Source organism: Ricinus communis, chromosome 7 (assembly GCF_019578655.1).
Source record: "Ricinus communis isolate WT05 ecotype wild-type chromosome 7, ASM1957865v1, whole genome shotgun sequence".
In the NCBI taxonomy this organism is placed as follows: domain Eukaryota; kingdom Viridiplantae; phylum Streptophyta; class Magnoliopsida; order Malpighiales; family Euphorbiaceae; genus Ricinus; species Ricinus communis.
Window position 1 is genome coordinate 420,082 of NC_063262.1, and position 18,870 is coordinate 438,951.

The window sequence follows — 18,870 nt, forward strand, 5'->3', positions numbered from 1 at the left end:
CTTTTTGACAAGTGTGGCCGGGCGTCACATGGTAGTCAGGATCACGAATCCGCTTCAGAGTGTAAGCTTGGCAAACATTAAGGGTTGTGATATAGGCATCACGAAGTCGAAGCCTTTGCTTCAAGTAAGGGTCTCCTTCAAGAAGATCTTTATGCCCCGCAACCTACAAGGAAAGCAAAAATTCTATTTATAAGACAATTTTATTATTGATTCTCTTTAATATAAACTGAGTTTGACCACAGACATCTCATTATCTATGCTTCTGGCAATCTCCATTAGTAAGCAGCTGCTACTATAGAGTTTAAAACGCCATAACATTAGAAATGTAAGAAAGGGGAAATGAAGTATGTTTTAGGCCATGCACTTGCTAGCTACTCCTCAAGTCACTTCAATAGCTCAACTCTTAATATACCTGTAGGAGAAGGTGCTTAGTTTCTTCATAGTTCACTCTCAGGCGCTCTCCAAATGGCCACAATTCTTCTGACACTAGGAGTTTATCATATAAAGCAGCTATTCCTGGATCACCCTTTGCGAACACCATTTCGACCAAGTCAATTGTGACCCTAAAGAAGGGCCATTGATTGTACATTTCCTGGAGCATGTGAAGATTCCTTACATCTTTTTCAATGACATGCTTAAATGCTGGCCCAAAGCCAAGCCAAACTGGTAGATGAAACCTTGTTTGAGTCCATGCAAAGATCCATGGGATTGCTCGAAGTGATTCGATTCCGCCACTTGGCTTCCTTTTAGATGGTCGACTTCCAATATTCATGCGACCATACTCCAGCTCTGGTGTTGCCTGAGGCATTTCAATTCCAAACATCAGAGAAATTATAATTTAGTCGCGGAGTGTAAGACACATCTATTAGCTATAGCTCAAAAAAATCATAAACCAAAGTTTGCAGGATATTGCTGTGGAGAGAGTCAAAAAAAAAGAGACAGAAACCAGAATGCTAAACAAATATTTCGCAGGAGGGGAAAAGATAATGAATGTACGAGATTTGGTTATTAAAAAAAAACCATCTTGGAATTCTAGAATGAAAATAAAAAGGAAATTAATCAAGAGAGGAAAAGAAAGCAAGAGGAGAAATTAATAGTCAAAGCATATATGTGTATCAAGTTTGCAATCCTATGAATAGTAAAGATTCTTTAGAAATATCAAAGTGCTGTCAATCAATAATTACTATGAGATTTCCTCTCGTGGGCAGTTTTAATTTATTGTTGCACCTAGACATGAGAAAGGTTAAATGATTAGTTGTCAGAGATAAGGATTTCTCTTCCCACAATAAGAGCAGACAGCAGTACTAATGGACCATAAAACAATGATGGTGCAGAAAACTTACAAGGCGAAAGTACTCTACAAATCGAGGTTCTTGAAAGACTATGGAACGATACTCTTTAGTGGCAATAACTGCCATCTCATCCAGGAGTGTCCGCCATTCTGGCTTTGGTGAGACTGGAGGATGCATTCCATGCTCAAGTGTGGCTGCTGTAAAACGTTGGAGGGTTCTGAAGCATAAGTGCTCCTCCCCAAATGACTGTTCAATAACTTCACCTTGAACCGTCACTCGGAGTGAACCATGAATGGTATCTGGTGGTTGAGATAAGATAGCAAGATGAGTGGGCCCACCTCCTCTTCCAACTGTCCCTCCTCGACCATGGAACATTGTTAGCTTCACTCCATACTGCTTTGCTACCTTCACAAGCTCTTCTTGAGCCTTATATAACTGCCAAGCTGCAGAGAGACGCCCAGCATCCTTTCCTGAATCTGAGTACCCTATCATGACTTCTTGCTTTCCATTGATCCGGTTTCTATACCAATCTATTGAGAAAAGACGGGCCACAGCAGCAGGAGCAGCTTCAAGATCAGCAAGCTTTTCAAACAATGGAACAACCCTCAATGGTTGTTTAACACGGCATTCACGTTGTAAGAGCTCAACAGCTAGCACATCAGATGGCGCTGTAGCCATTGAGATTATATAGGCACCAAAGTTGTCTGCCGGAAGTTCTGCTATAACATGGAATGTGTCTAGTACATCAGCAATTTCATCTGTTTTGGGAAGATCGGGGCCAAAAAGAGGACGTTTGCCTCTGAGCTCTGTTAAAAGCCATTCTTGCCTATGCTCTTCAGACCATTCACGATAAAAGCCAATCCCCAAATGCTTTGTGATAGCATCAAGTACATCTGTATGCCTTTCAGATTCCTGTCGAATATCAAGTCTCACAAGTGAAAGTCCAAAAGTAGAAACTTGCCGTAGGAAATCAAGCAGGCTTCCATCTGCAATTGGCCGATCACCACAAGCACAAAGGGATCTGTAACAGAGTTCAAGAGGCTCCAGAAACTGTAGGAACAACAGAAATTTATCAGTAAAAGAGGGTTATTAGTTTGTGCACCAATTCTTTTATGCAGGCTAGACGCGAACAATTAATTGTGAGAAAAGACCTGAGGCAGCCTTTCACAAGACAGTCAGGAATTGCCATTCCACACCCTGCTTTGGTGGGAATGGGACCATAAGAACTTCGGAAAAGGGAAGAGGAAAAGCCACATAAAGCATGAAAGGGTAGTCAAGCATCATTTTTACGAGGCACATTTCTTTGTTTGAGGATTAGGAAATTCATTCAGGACAAAATTGTCTGGTATCACAGGTACATAAATCACAAATGTGAAAAGCAACTTGCACATAATATATCAATCACAAGCATTTAGTAAGGAATTTATATTTTGCACACTTCTAAATTATAGTGGTGCATTAGGATAGTGAATTCTTGTTACAAGTTTCAAAAATAAATCAATAGTTCATCACCTCTTTTTTGCTAAACATTAACCTGTATCATTAATCAAACACTTCTAATTTTGAATATTGATTAAACCTTCAATATTCAATTGAAGAAAAGAGGGTGAAAATTTTAAATCACGAATCCTTTTGTGAATCAACTCCTTTAATGGTGACAAAGCAACTTACCAATTTGGCTATAAGTTTAACTCCATAATTTTGAGTTAAAAAAAATTAACAAGCCAACTATCAAGCAACAGTGGGCAAATGACTTTTCTCTGGCCTTCTTTTCACCTATCTTCATTCTTCATGCTTGCACACCTCTCAAAAATCAAAATAATTCTTTTTTCTTACATAACTAGCAGGCATTAGATTTAGTTTCTACATACATCTAACCGAAGAATAGATATAAACTTAATAAAAAAAATGAAATGCTATAAAAGGAAATAATACTAGATACAGGAGAAACCTGCTCCACATTAGTAAAAGTCGCTTCCTCAGGAATGTCAGAAATCCCATTAGCTAATAATTGACGAGAGCGTTCGCGCGTATTATAAAGTTTGTCTCTTACATCACCAAGAATAACTCGATAAGGCTCACTTGGGGGGATCTGTTTCCAAAATTCTGTGTACAACAACGCATTGCAGAATACTTAAATAAATAAATAAGGAAATAATTTTAATTATATAAACAAAGAAAGACCAAGCCAGATAGTTGAAAAAACTCCAAAAAGCCATACAATTGGAAAAACTTCAAACACATTGAAGAGAATTGTTTTCCAGTGACATAACAAACACACACTCTGTATTAATATAAATGTAAGTTTGACATTATATCACATATAAAAACCAATGTGAAATTGTAGAATACATAATAGAAACATGCAACATACTGATTTTCTCAATCATTTTCAGGAGATAGTCCTCAAGCGAGAAATTATAATCAACAATACATACCTATGTAGTGTTTGGCATCTTTCCTTGACGTCCTATGAAGTTCATCTGCACGAACACGGAGTTCTTCGTTACACCGCCACATAGACAACTGCAAATAAAATCATTAATTAATGTGTTGTATTATCTATAATAGGCAAATGACAGAATTATATAAATTCCAAGAATTGCTAAACCATCTTTCTGATACCTCAAACATAAGATCCTCTATTTGAGAGAAATACAAGTTAGCAGCCATCATTCTAGCTAGTAAGCAAACATCCCTTGTAACTTCAGGAGTTACTCGAGGATTTCCTGAAATTCACCATCAGACATATATTAAATCAGCAAAATACAACAATGAACCAAAATATTGCTTGAAGAGATTGAGAGGTGGAGGGATGATGTTTCAAGAAAAACTCATGCATTTGATAGTGACGCCCCGGACCTGTGTTTGATTATAAAAAGTTAATCATCAATATAATAAAAGCACAAAAGAAATTGTCAATAGTCAACTTGTCCACAAATTGAGATTCCAAAAATAGAGAGAAATTCTGTATTTTAAGCAAGAAACTCATTCTTCCCAGGCGACATATATCCTCCTCACAGCTCTTCCCAGGCCACATATATCCTCACAACTCAACTAATCTTAAATCACAACCGATCAGCAGCAGAATACTGTTGTGCCATTAAACTAATTAGCATCTGTACCAAAATGTTTTAAAGTCTTGTCTGTTTTTCTTTTCATATCACAAGTCACTCTCATTGTAATGCATTTCTAAGTTCACTGTGAGCATGTGCTGAACATTTGTCAAATGCAAATAAAAAATTTTGCAACTTCGCTTTCAAATATCATTTTGGGGTACAAGAAATCTGCCTAGCAGAAAACTACTTTATGTAACAAAGAAACACACCATCACGATCTCCACCCATCCAAGAGGAGAATTGGATGAGAGGAGCATTATAAGGAACTCGCTCATTTATCCCAATATTCTTCAAAGCTGTGTCAACACGGCGCAAGAACTTCGGGACACCCTTCCATATAGTCTCATGGAAGTAGCTCATTCCTGCTCTCATCTCATCTTGTGGAGTCGGAGGAGTCCTTCGGATTTCATCTGTGCGGAATGCAGCTTGAATCTACATGAGATAAAGGAAATTATAACTTGCCAAGATTTTCAATCAAATCAAACTTATGGAAATTATTTCAATCGATCCCCATGAAGATATATGCAGAATATTCATAAACATAGAAATCAGAAAAAATCTAAATAAGATGTTACAGCACATGTTAATGAGATAGGTAATTCCAAACATTGGGATGTGCATTCCATTGAAAGAAGACAAGCACTGCAATCTATGCAAAGAATGTGAGGAGATGTGTTCCCATCTTCAGGAAACAATGATCAAGGAAAAAATCAGTACTAAGCAAAAGCATAAGAATGGTTTCATTGTTATGTGTAGTCTAACTTAACAAAAAAAAAAAAGTGATAACCCAGGGAAAAGTTTTATTGAAGATCATACAAATGGCAAAACAAAATTGTAAGACTTTTACCTAGAGAAGAGATGTCAACTATAATTTAATAGTAGTGTTTTCTTTTAAGAGCAAACCAATATGCACTGGTTCTATAGTCATGCAATCTATAAATCATAATGGACATGCGTCCAAGTCTAGTCTGTTGAATTTTATATAAGGATCAGTGCTGGGTATAAATGAGAGTCCACTTTTTAGTATTTCAATTCTTATTCTCAGATTTCCAGTTTCTATGACAGAATTCTTTAGTTGCCAAGTCTGTGGATTCTGCATCTGGGGTCTCTGAAGCAAAATAGCAAACAGATATTCTATAGAATTGTAGAGGTGTTCATTGTTCCCAAGTGCAGTATTGACAATTTTATTAAACTTAAATGACTTGCATGTAATATAGGGAGAGAATCATTAACGTGACTGTATATACTAGCATTCATCTCAATAGTATATCTACATGTATTTTTGGTTGATATCATGATTGTTATTCTTCCGCAAAGAAGTAGAAGACTAAAAAGAGAAAAGTTAAGGAAGCCTAGTATTGTCATCTGCATACCTCTCTTTGTAAGGCCTCATCAAGTTCCTGCTTATCATCTGGAGTAATGTCCTTAGCGTACAACTGAGTCAAACAGTCCCGTATCCTGAAAATATGAAATGAATATAGTATCATTAGTTATCCAAGGAAAGAAGCCTTTCTAATTTATAGCTACACCAGCCAGTGACCAATTGCTGGTCTTTGATGCAACGGATCAAGAAATGTTTACATAAAGATCACCCAAAAATATGAGCATCTAGAACTAATTCTCTCACAAAGTATTGTTTAATAATTTAATAACACAGAACAGAAACCTTGCGTGCTTTTGAAGCAAAGATCTTCTAACAGATTGAGTAGGATGTGCAGTTAAGACTAAATCCACAGTCTGGTTCTTCAAAGCATCAAAAACTTCTTCTGGGGATTTCTTCAATTGCACCACCAGTCTTTTTAGGGTCTCTTCAATGTCTGATTCAGTTGTTGCTGAGTTCTCATCAGCAAAATCTCCTTTCTTCAATTTGATTCTTCGTCTATAAGCGATCTGAACTTCCTCAGCCAGATTGGCCAAGTTAAGCATGTGAGAGAATGACTTCGTAACAACAATTGAATCCCCAGGATCCAAACTTGTTAGCACTTTCCCAAGTTCCGCCAACTTTTGAGGGTTGTGTTTCCCTTCATACTCAGCTGAAAGTTCATAACAGTCTTGAACCTAAGAATCATACATAACAGAACTCTTAGTAAATTACTTTTTAAAGACGCATAAGACCTTGGCCGAAATGAACCATGTGCAGGAATTCGGTCGAATTCTTGCAAAATCATGTTATTTGTTGCATATGTCATTTCTTTCCAAATGCCTTCTAATGTCTTCTCACTTCAAGCAAAAAGAACCAAATTCTAGCAACTATGGCATTTCCAAACATGATAAATGACTACATAATATCCAATTGAAAGGAATTCTTGCATTTATAGACTTTCCAAACACCATAAACAGATAGTACCTAAAATTAGACTAACATTCTTACTCACTATTATTTAGAATTTGCATCACTTGTAGCTATGTATAAAGTGTGGTACTAATCTTCTAGAACCAAATAGTTCAAAACACAGATTTAATCTTCTTTAAGAATCTACTATATGTTACCGCGCAACTTCAACAAGTTGATGAAAAACCTTAACTGCTTTGTGAATCAATAATTAGCAACATGAGCACAACAAATGAACCTAAAAACTATCATTTTTGTGTCAAAAGAAAAGGCAAAAGATAAAACGAAGATTGCATACAGTTTCTCTAATATCCTCTCCATGCAAATCCTGCAAGATATCGAGAAATCGGTCCAATAACAGAGCGTCATACTCGACCAACTTATCATCCTCAGATACTTTCCTTGGCGCCAATAACCTCAACTGTGCATCTATTGATGCCATCTTCTCTAAATTTCTACCAGCCATTTCTCTCTAGCTACCTGCGTTTCTTCGTTCCTCTGTTAAGTTCTGTGTCTTATGCTATGAAGCACATATGAACTGTGAAAGCGAGACCACAGAAGTGAATCTCGTGATTCCCACGGGAGTAAGATCGCGTAGGTTCTTAGAGAACATGATGCCCCTCCTTTTTTATTATATTTTTTTTTTGGTAAATCTCACTCCAAGTCCCTTACTATAATTATGGTTTCTGGTTGCAGTCTTTAAATTTTAATTTCTATCCTGATAATTGTTATATTTTAATTCTAAGATCACTAAAGCATTTTTTTGCCTAATTTTTAATAGGCAATTATTGAAAATACGATGTAATATCACATCTTCACATAAATTTGAATTTTTTATTCGTATTAGTACTGTGAATGCAACGTTAAGGAGAGAAAATTGATATATAATAATATGTAGTTTTTTTAACTCTAAGATAACCTAAATAATCTGTTTGATTAAAATTTTATGTAAGAGTTGTTAAATAAAATTTGGATACATGCCTTTTATAGTCTAAAAGCACACAAAATTAATTTTTAAATTATAAAATATCATTAAAACTCATTAGATGTTAAAATTTATATCCAAGAGAAGAAATAATTGTCATAATTGAGTCTATTCATAATAATATAGTTTCCTTTAAAACGAACCTAGTCATGTTGCCTAATAAATACGTACTCAATTTATACTCTATCATATTTCATGTTATATTTTAGAGAATTTTTTCTCATAAGCAAAAGAAAATGTTAAGATTACTAATAATTAAATTTAGGGACTAAAGAAAGTGTGCTTAAAATTAGAGGACTTAGGATGAAATTTACAATTTCCACTTATTTTGTTTTTTTTTTTCTGTTTGTAAATGTGATGCCTTTTGAACACGAGAAAGAGGCATATGAAATTTCGAAGTATCAAGAGCTGCATGCTTGCATCACGAGAGAGGAGTCATTTTGGATAAAGGAGCATGATCCATTCATTTTAGTAGGACTCCAGGGGCTCAGGCATAGATCATTTCCGTTCAATTTTGAATTATCTAACATTAGACTAATGAGGGTTAAAATCTAATACTAACTAACCTCTAAATTCGATTATAACTCTGTTGATCAGTACCATTTTTTTTAAATTGATTTTAAGAGGCCGCACTAAAGATACTCTTAAATTATTATTATTATTATTATTATTGTTATTGTTACTATTATTATTATTAGTATTATTATTATTATTATCATTATTGTTATTATTATTATTATTATTATTATTATTATTATTATTGTTATTGTTATTATTATTATTATTATTATCATTATCATTATTATTATTATTATTATTGTTATCACTACTTAAATTTGCTTTTAGATAATCAAATGTCTCCTTTTATTACGACTCTTTATAAAGTGTAATTTTAACAAGCGATTTCAAATAATATAATTATAAATAATAATAAAAAGAGAGAAATAGAGAATAAAAATGAAATTTATAAAAAATATATGAGAAGGATTATAACGCTCGAGGGTGAGACACACGGTTCAAATTAAGCACCAAGAAATAGTGAAATTCATTGGCTATAAAAATTAATGATGTTTTTGAAAGTTTTATATTTGAATTAAAAGAAAAGCTTTGAGTCAAAATCACGATAATTTTATGCTATGATGAATATAATGATAGTAATTATCAGGATTGTAAGCAAGTAGCTGAAAAAGGAACTACATGAGAATATTATAGAGCAAAATAAATATTAAATTGGATAATAGATGTTGTTGTTACTCTTTTGTTGTTCTAGTTGTCATTTATAAGAAAGATAAATTATTACATAGATCTAATCGATACACCACAATAAATAAGAGATTGATACATATGTTATCAATGTTTTATACTTTGATATGGAATGATTGACACATCTATTATTTAAAATCAATGAATAATCATCTATATGTTTGGTATATAGATAGAGATATATAACAAATTAGATAATTTTTTCTAAATGGAAAAGAAAGAATAGAGAAAGAGAAAAAATGATAAGAAATAAATCAAGGTATTTAAGTCCTTTATTATTGAAAAATGAAAAAACCTAGAAAGAGACACTAGAATGAAAAAAAAAGACATGTTCAAGCACTTGATTATTAAAAGGAAAAAAAGTTTTGGAATTAAAATAACAAAATTAAATGAGGTCTGGAAACTAATAATACAAATATCCTTTTAAATTCAGCAAATATTTCAATTAAATCCAAATCTAATTTGATCTAAACCCAAATCCACGGGCCCCATTCCACCAGTCCAAACACAACATCCTAATACGAAGTAAAAGAATTTTATAGTGACCTTGATTTGAAATATTTTCTATCGGAAAGAAGTTTAAAGATTGTGGACCATAAGGCGGGACACGGAGTTGCATTTCTCGTATACCAGCATAAGCAAACGACAAAGCAGTTGAAAAATGAAATCGAAGATGACACAGAAAATCGCTCTGGAAGCTTACCTCGAGTTTTTGAACTCTCAAAAGCAAATTAATTTCACCTCCAAATTTCTCAATGAGGTATCTCTGTCTTTTGATTTTTGATTTGGCTTATAATATTCATTTATTTTGCTTATTTAATGGTTTTCTTTTTTTAAATTTAACAGATCATCTCTATGCACGGCTTCAAGAAAATCCAGAAATCTACCAAGGTTTTGATTGCTTTCTCTCACCATTTTGCTTGAGTTTGACTGTTCAAATTTCTTTTCTGAACCACCCGAAGAGGATCTGGTGATGTTAATCATTATAAATTTAAATTTGTACAGGAAGTGTTAAAAGAAGCAGTGGATACAATAGAGCTAGTGAATCTGTCACGCTCTACTTTGAGCGAAGATGAGGTGTCATCGTGTGCGTTTATGAATCTGGAAGAAGTAATCGCAGCTCTGAACGATCTTAATTGGCAAGATTGCTGCATTACCTCTATCCAAACTCAAACTGATCCAGGCGGTTTCAATTCGAAATCTGCAGCTGACGGTTTGGGCCTTGATGTTGCTGCTGGTTCCATTACTGACAAGCGCGGCAAGAGGAAGAGATCCAATACACCTGCTGCTGAATTTGGTGGATCTTCGTCTTGTTGATTTGTATGGAAATGAAGGTTTCTGTGCGTTCGATAATTGGTAATCCAAGTTCTGGAAGCTTCATGAGACTTGGCGGGAGATCTTAACCCTTTTGTTTTTTAAATAAAATTCAGATTGAGAAAATTATTAAAATGGTGTTTAATTGTTGTTTGTCTTTCCAGTTAGAGAAAGGGGCAGAACTGTGTTTTTGTTTTTACTCAAAGGACTATTCTGTCTTTGGGCCAATTTCTATAATAAACTCGTTTTTCGCTTTCATTTCTTCTGGTTATTAGCCTAAATATACTTGCACAGAAATGCCGAAGAAAAAAAAAAAAGAATTAATTAATTAACAAATAGTCCAAGAAAGAGTAACAATATTTTTGTTAACAAGTTGAGTGGATCAGATTTCTTTTAACTCAAGGGATCTGTTTATTTTCATAAGAAAGATCAATCGAGATCATCAATTAAATTTATGAAAAGTTCAATTAAATTTATGAAAAGTTCTTCTCTTGTCTAGGTTTGTTATATCTTTTTACTTCTATAAAAAATAAATGATTGATATATATTTATTAATTTAAATAATAAATTATATATTAATATTAAAATATAAAATACTTATATATATATATATATATATATATATATATATATATATATATATATATATATATATTTCATATTAATTATGATGTTATGGATCAAAATCAATTCCTAATTATCATAATTGGGTGGCATGGGCTCGTCTTTGTACGGATTTTTATCTTGTGGGCATGTTTAGTAGACTGATATAAACAAAATATTAGGAACGAAAGAATGTATATTTTCCTTTTCGTAATGGATAATAGCTAATGGCTAATGGCTAATATTATTAATAGTATGCGGACCCAATCCAATCCAACCCGATAAGTACACTTGTTTGTTTATCTTTGTTTTTGGCATCTCGCTTTGTTGGAACAAAAACCATGGAAGCCCCGATTGGGACTGACCAAACCAGACTCTGTAATGAGATAAAACAAAGCATGCATGTAAGTATATATGCGGATTCGATACATCTAATTCCATTCACCGACACTGAAGCTGTCTTTTCCTTGAGAACATATAAGTACACAAGCACTTAAATTAGCCAACTTTCGTAAGTCTGTTTGATAAAGAATTAGTAGTTACCTGTGTTTGCACTGAAACATTGCCACTTTCAGTTATTTATCTTCTTTTAGGTTAAGACAACAAGTTAATTTGGCGTGCCAATCACAATAACTGCCCGCTCCATATCTATGGTTCCTGCATATATTTATTTACCTTTGGACTCTTACGTTTTGTGTTGTATTCGTTGCTGTATGCTGCGAGTATATCGAGAAAGCCATGTTATAAAGATGTGCACAGAACTTCCAGGCTGAATGGGCCAGGGAGGAACACAAAAGAAAAAGTACCTTGTGGTTACAATTTAAAGTATGTAAAAAAATTTTTGTGACAATTTAAGATCGTTAGATAAAACAGATATATTGGCATACCAGCTTTAGTCTTAGATGATGGATACATCTAAGAGAGGTTAAACAAAAATGATGTGGCTTAACATTTTCTTTTTATTCATATAAAGAAAAAAAAACTCATTTGCTCCTTCTTTCCTGCAAAATTCACTAATTCCATCAAGGAGACCTCAAAACTTTAAACACTCCTTTAGCACATAGATTTCATATTGACGACTCACTAGAATATTTGAATTGTTTAGATTTTTTATTTAGATTTTTATTCAAGTAAGAAATTAAAATTAAAAAAATTAAATCTAGAAAAGTATTTCTATAACTATTTTTAATCTTGCCCAAATATTAACTATGGGTCATCATTTTGTAAACTAATATGAAACTCTAATTACATGCTGAAACGGACGGGATATAGTTTAAAAACAACAATATGATGATGATATTTAATTAATCATATATATGAGATCGGCTGAAAATTAAATTTTAACTCTAGAAACTCTAATATTATGTTATTTAATGTTTAAATTAATAAATGAGATTTAAAGAATAATTTAACATCCCTGAGACTTTCGACCTAATGGAAGCAATTTTGTTATAAAGGAACGAACATGATGATAGTGCTCAAGCGGAGAGGGACAGGAGGACCATATTTTGATGAATTTCCATGTGCGAAAGGGAATAATCATCCGTGCAAAGAGGAGAGGATGACCACTCTCCCATTCCCTTTCACTGCCATTCTCTCCGTATTTTCAACATCTTTTTTTTTTTTTGTTTTGCTTTTCTGCCTTTGGTCATTACTCATTGTTATACACATTTCTTTGATCCGTGATGAATAAAGGGCCCCAATCTACAAGTTGTATGTAATCCACGTGCTCCTCTACTCCTCTAACCCATCTCCGGTAAAGTGCCTACTGCCTGATCACTCATGCAGCTCCATTTTGCTCCATTGCCATTGAAATATGGCCCTCAAAACTAAAGGAAACTGAAATGGTAATTAAGAATATTCTAACCCTTGATTAACTTTATACGAAAAGAGAGAGAGAGAGAGAGAGAGGAATCACGGAAGGAACAAAATAGAAGCAAAAACTGCATGAATGGCTATTTAATAGGGTTGGCTTATTCTAATAATGATAAAGTCATATATAATAAAACTTTTAAAAATTAAAAAAAAATTGCCTACACTGCAATTAAACCTCTAAATTTTGAAGCAATTCAATCACATTTTTCACTCTGTAATGCTACAAAACTCAATTAGTTTTAGGCGCTAAAAGAAAATGTCTTAACTATTTTTAACTTATATTTTTTTATATGTAAGAAAGTATTAGCTCTGTCTTTATGGAGTAAAGACCATAAAACGATAATTTTTTCTTTACTTGAAAGATGTGAAATAAATAATATAATTATTCTATTTTCTAAAATTTCAAAATGTACTGAATTACTTTGAAATTTAAGAGTTTAATAGTACTTTGTCCAAAATTTTAGGAGTTTATTCAAAAAATTTGTCAAAAAAATTCAACCCATAATATGTGAAAATAAAATAAAAATAACAAAAAAATATTATACGGATATATGAGGTTCAGCTATATGAATTTGCATAGTGATTTTCATAATTTCGAAAGAGAATCATTAAGCTTTCCCTTAATCCATTCAGCTACATTTTAAAAATCTAACCCAACAATATAAGGGTTAAAGCAAACACAATATAAAGTACTCAAATACGATTTTTAATCCTTTTAGAAGAACCATTACTTAAAATGCTCACAATCCATATGGCATATTCAACTTATGATACTGAGATCCGCTACCCATCCACCCTAGATTGGAAGTTTTTTAGAATAAAATGTTTTAGGTCGCAAATTAGTATCATGTTATGCTCAATTCTACAAAGGAAATATTATTTTGCAGAATTGTCTTTAGCCAAGTTTCACGACTGAAAAAAGATGTCAATGATTGTGACTCGGCCATGACAAAAACTTAAACGTGCTTTAAAATTACTCTTAAACATGGGATTTAGCAGCTCCTTTATTATAAATGCAATTACTAATTCTGGCAATTAATTAACTGAAACAGCGCTTGACACCCCATATTCAGCATTACAAAACAAAGCCTCCCAGATGTCGCAGAAAGCCTCGACAATAATCCCATGATGATCCCTAGAGTTCAAAGACAAGAAACATTGCAATAGTTGTTCTAAATCCTTCACTTCAAACATCTGCTTCTCCATTATCATCTCCAACATTGACCTCTTGAAATCTTCTTGTGGGTCCTCTGATTTCTTCACCACCGCGAAGCTTTCCCGCACCTTCCCCTCCACTGTGCATGGTATCAGCCACTGAAACCTTGACAATCTGGCTGGCGATGACGATGACGACGACGATGAAGATGACTGATCACATCCATTTCTCACCTTCCTTGTAACATACCGTTTTCCCTTTTTAACCTTCTTCTTGTTACGATTATATTTAATCCTGTTAAAGGGAGACTCACTTATGATTTCCAGATGGGGACTGAACTCTGGCGATGAATCATAGTCAGTAGAGAAGGTTTTTGTTGACGACACTAACGTTTCAGTTTCCTCATTGTCAATATCCTCTTCTTTACATTCATTGTTAATACCTTCACTGCTAAATATTTCACTATCAGCTGAGGAAGTGCTGATACGGATTACTCTTGGTGTCACTTTCTTCTTCTTTCTTATCCTTCGTCTTTTCCTCTCTGTGTTTGGAGGAGGAGGAGGAAGCAAAATTTTACTGCTATTATGGCTGTTGTTGTTGTTAGGGAAGTGATCACTGCAAACCAAAGAAGTATAAATTTTTCTACGAGGAGTATTTTCATCGAAGATTTTTGCAACGACATGCCATTTCTCTTCTTGTTCCCAGTGGAACTCGGGCGGAGGTGGAGGCGGTGGAGATGGTGGTGATCTTGATCTGAAGCGGCAGCTGATTGAAGCGAAAGCCGAGGAGATATGGCGCTTGAGAGAAGAGTGACAGGGTTTAGATGATGGCGGTAGAGGTGGCAGATGGAGTTTGACCGGAGAATGTCTGAGAAACGAATGGACGGGATTTGATGGAAGAGCTGATGAGTCCTTAGAGCGGCAAGAATTGAAGGATGTGATCACTCGGGAGAACTTTAGCTTGAGAGGTTTGGCCATTTTTGTTTCTCTTCTGTTTCTTTGGTAGCTCACTTTTGAGGGTTTTGAAGTGCCAAGTGACAATGCATAAGCTGTTGGAGAAAGACAGGGGAGAGTTTATATAACTCATTTATACAGGGAATTCACTCAAGTTTAACATTTGAGGCTGTAACTTTTGTTCTAATAAAGGAAGTCGCACACTATTAGCCAGAGGTAGGATCTTTACTAGCTTTTTGACTAATTGTTTTTGTAATTAATTTGTCTAATGGCCGTTTCAATTTTTCTTTAGAGAAATCTTTTATCCAGTCCAAATATGTCTGATCCACTTATTACCTAAAAAGAGATTGGAGTAATTTTTTAACAAAACATCGTATATTTATTGGAGTGAGAAATAAAATAGCATATATGGGAAAAAAAGATTTTAAATTTAAGATGCCTCTCCGGTACTAAATGGCTTGCTATATAAAACAAAATCTAGGTGAGTTTCTTTTATTTGTGAATAGTCCAATAAACCATGAATAACATAAGCATATTTTGTCAATAAGGTGAATTTCTGTAGTGACATACAAAAGAGATATTAATTCTCATAATGCGCCTACACAGAAGAGATAGACATTATCATGAGTTACTATATCATATAGTCAAAAGGAAAGAAAGGGTCTGTGTTCCTTTCTCTTTTTCTGGTTTAATGATATCTATCCATTGGCAAAAGGAAAAAGAAAGAGAAAGGATGCAACTCTTTTCATCTATATATTAGCATGGTTCGACATGTATTCAATGGGTCACAGGGCACGCAAGCCAATGGAGGAGGCAAAGCTTTTGTGCATATTTTGGCACAAATCATTTGCGGGCAGACACAGATCAATCAGACTCGGAAAGTAAAAAGAAAAAGAAAAAGAAAAAGAAAAAGTCAATACAAAGAAGCTCCATCCAGTGGGGATCCAAGGCAACAAGATGATATATATATGCAAGCAACTACTTTTAACTTTATTATTTTGCTCTTTTTACTTCATCGCCAAAGACACCATCCCAAAGTGTACAGTGGAGCACTAGAGCCTGATTGTAAAATATATTTTTCTTTCTTTTAAGAATAGTCTTAATTACAGTAAAAATAAAAATTTACAGCTAAAATATATCTTTATAAACACTTTGTTCACAATGTATTTTAAATTTATTATTTATCAAAAATATTCTAACATATATATCTTTTTTTAAAATATATTCAACATATACTTTTTTATTTGAAAAAATTAAATTGAGTATTTTTATAAATAAAATTATAATTTAGAGTGTTTTTATAAATAAAATTTTATTTTTTAATATTTTATTGTAAAAAAGATTTTACAAATATTTTTATAATTATTTTATGTTGCTGTATCTTCTATAAAAAAATCTCTAAATATTATACATGTTTTTTCCCATCCTCGATCCCTAATGGGCCCTAGCCCGCATTTGAAACATACTCGTGTCGACAAAGAGGTATTGATCACTTGAGGCCCATTATCAAGTGAAAGCAAAGTTGGAGATCTCTGGGAAAACTGTTATTGCTGAAAGGAGAAGAATCAAACAATATCTGATTTCTATCTTTCCTAAACCTAAACAAAAGGACTTGTAATCTTAAAGCATACCGTCATTGAGGGCTGCTGCTGTATCGAAATTTCTCCATTCTATCAAAGATAAAATCAGAAATCCTAACTGAAGATGGCTTTTGCATCTCATTGTCACTATGGGTGACTACAACGATGCCTTCATGCGCAACCAAAACGCCGCCGTCCGAGGAGCCACCAAGGGCCAGAACCGCGCCAACGTTCTTCAACTCAAACTGGTTTGTGCCCTATTTTTCCACGCTCTCTGTAAATAGTGAAACCCTAGATTTTCACATTTCGGATCTGTATTATTTGTCTTCTGTTCTTATTTCTACCCCCCCTCTTCTTCTTTTTTCGGACTTTTTCTGTTAGAATAAGTTTTAATTGATTTACTTATTCTCTTGATCTTGTTAAAATTATATAATCTTATAGTTTCCATATTTATTTTTCTCTCGTGGGTTCTGATCTCTCTCTCTCTCAATATATATATATATATATATATATATATATATATATATATATATATATATATATATACGCAATTACATAATTACATTCTCTTGATATGTATATACAGGATGACATAATTGCATTTGGTTGATCATTCTTAAATTTTTTGTAGCATAATCTGACCTTTGTTGTTGATGTAATGAAATTGGAATTGATTAACTGAATTTTGTTGATTTTGCAGATTGGGCAAAGTCACCCGACTGGTTTAACAGCCAATCTGTTGAAGCTCTTTGAGCCCAGACCTCCTTTGGAATATAAACCCCCGCCAGAGAAGAGAAAGTGCCCTCCACACACAGGTAATCCTTATATATATATATGTGTGTGTGTGTGTGACCAGATGTTGATATCTATAGAATATAAATCATGTGTTCTGTTGTCATTTTTAGGGTTTAGGGTATCAGTATTATTTTGATTCTGCACTGTTGTTTCATTTCAAGTGCGCAGACATGTTTCTGTCTGATTATATGGATTAGGGACAATTTCCTTGTTCCGAAGTAACAAGAACAAGATACTGACTCTATGATTAAGACTGTATATAGCTTGGGTTAAATTTCACTATGCAGAAACGGCTTTAATGGAAATGGTACTCTTACTTATATATTTTGCAGGCATTTTGAAAATTTTCCATTATGATCTTATGCACTTCAATCGCCTCAGGATATTGCCATCATTTATGCTTTTCTAAGAACTGTTTTCATGTTAGCTTTAAGCGTCATTGTATTTTCTCTCTCCTTTCACATCCATTGTTCATCTCTTTTGCATAATGGGATAAAGATGTTGGTGAGCTTCCATTCATTGTGGTTTTAGTTTTTTGTTTTACTGAGAGATGTTATTAAATTTCTTTGGTTTATTAATTTCTACATACTTGCAGAGTCTCATGTTCATATTGTGTCTTTGGGCTTAATTTAATCAATGAGTGTCCCAATCTAGACTATTGACAATTTTCCCGAAACAAAGTCTTATGCAATTCAAACTGTTTGACAAATTGTCCAAGTGAAAAGGATTGATATTTTAGGTTCAGTGAAAGAAGTGGCAATGAGCACAAAGAAGCAGCAACAGAGTGGACCTCCTCAAATTGTCAGATTAGACAAGGCGTTTAAATTGGTAAATAAATCACTTTTTCATTCACCCTGATTTTTTGTTATAATCAGAGATTTTAAAGTTGTTACTAATGGTTGATGTTATTGGGGTGCGTGCAGGCAGAGCAATGGGTTAATAACATGAGTAAAGATGTGTTGGATGAGCCAACAGCAGTAGAACCAGAATACCATCCTTCTGGGTCAGTATATTAGCCTTCTTTTGTTCTCAATCATTGATTTTTCTTTTTTTCTTTCTCTTTTTTCCTGTATATATGTGTGCGTTTTTTTCTACCTATTTGTAAGACTGTTAAGCATGTTCCTATTTTAGGCTAGGGCTTGGGGCGAAAGTTGCGTCAGTGGAGAGTTGGATATCCAAGTGATCCCGTTGGAAGAAAGTTGCATGCTAAATTGGAAGCTGTAAAAAGAAAGTCTGCCAAAAGCATCGGTGGTAATGACAATGGCGACAATCATGAGGAGAGCGATGAAGAGTTAGAAAGCAGAACTAATGCATTTGCCAAGAAGGTAAAGGGCCCTCCTCCGAGTAGTCCATCTTTACAGGTAAAGAAGAAACAGAAGTAGCTTAGGAGCTTATTAAGGTTTAATTTAATCACCTACATTTATTGTTGTTCTACATTATTTGTTTTATATGAACTTGAAGCTTGTTGTTTAGTAAAAACTCTATAACTGAACATCTTTATAGCATTTGCAAAACATTGCTCTTATCATTCGAGGGGGCTGACCACAATTTGACCTAGTTCTCTATGTTTTTAATGGCCTCACTGTGATTTGTCTACTTATGA

General features: G+C 33.8%; 4 protein-coding genes across 4 annotated transcripts; 2 read left to right on the forward strand and 2 right to left on the reverse strand.

The window, feature by feature from the left end:
• Positions 1-2: 2 nt before the first annotated feature.
• Positions 3-7,220, reverse strand: LOC8285021 (phosphoenolpyruvate carboxylase 2; the record flags this gene model as incomplete). The annotated part of the gene is given in 11 exon segments (NM_001323767.1): positions 3-21; positions 24-163; positions 413-799; positions 1,344-2,342; positions 3,244-3,398; positions 3,731-3,818; positions 3,918-4,021; positions 4,621-4,843; positions 5,785-5,869; positions 6,078-6,469; positions 7,042-7,220. Coding segments are annotated over 11 exon segments (2,760 nt in total), but the record flags the coding sequence as incomplete, so codon positions are not given.
• A 1,733-nt stretch (positions 7,221-8,953) lies between these two features.
• On the forward strand, positions 8,954-10,563 carry LOC8285020. Its single transcript, XM_002517990.4, has 3 exons — positions 8,954-9,751; positions 9,838-9,882; positions 9,997-10,563. The coding sequence occupies exons 1-3, from the start codon at positions 9,653-9,655 to the stop codon at positions 10,306-10,308; spliced, it is 456 nt and encodes a 151-aa protein (XP_002518036.1). The 5' UTR covers positions 8,954-9,652; the 3' UTR covers positions 10,309-10,563.
• A 2,583-nt stretch (positions 10,564-13,146) lies between these two features.
• Positions 13,147-15,118, reverse strand: LOC8285019 (transcription repressor OFP7). Its single transcript, XM_015718517.3, has one exon. The coding sequence runs from the start codon at positions 14,914-14,916 to the stop codon at positions 13,819-13,821; it is 1,098 nt and encodes a 365-aa protein (XP_015574003.1). The 5' UTR covers positions 14,917-15,118; the 3' UTR covers positions 13,147-13,818.
• A 1,294-nt stretch (positions 15,119-16,412) lies between these two features.
• LOC8281015 lies at positions 16,413-18,824 on the forward strand. Its single transcript, XM_048376825.1, has 5 exons — positions 16,413-16,720; positions 17,173-17,287; positions 17,986-18,095; positions 18,191-18,274; positions 18,404-18,824. The coding sequence occupies exons 1-5, from the start codon at positions 16,622-16,624 to the stop codon at positions 18,647-18,649; spliced, it is 654 nt and encodes a 217-aa protein (XP_048232782.1). The 5' UTR covers positions 16,413-16,621; the 3' UTR covers positions 18,650-18,824.
• Positions 18,825-18,870: the final 46 nt, after the last annotated feature.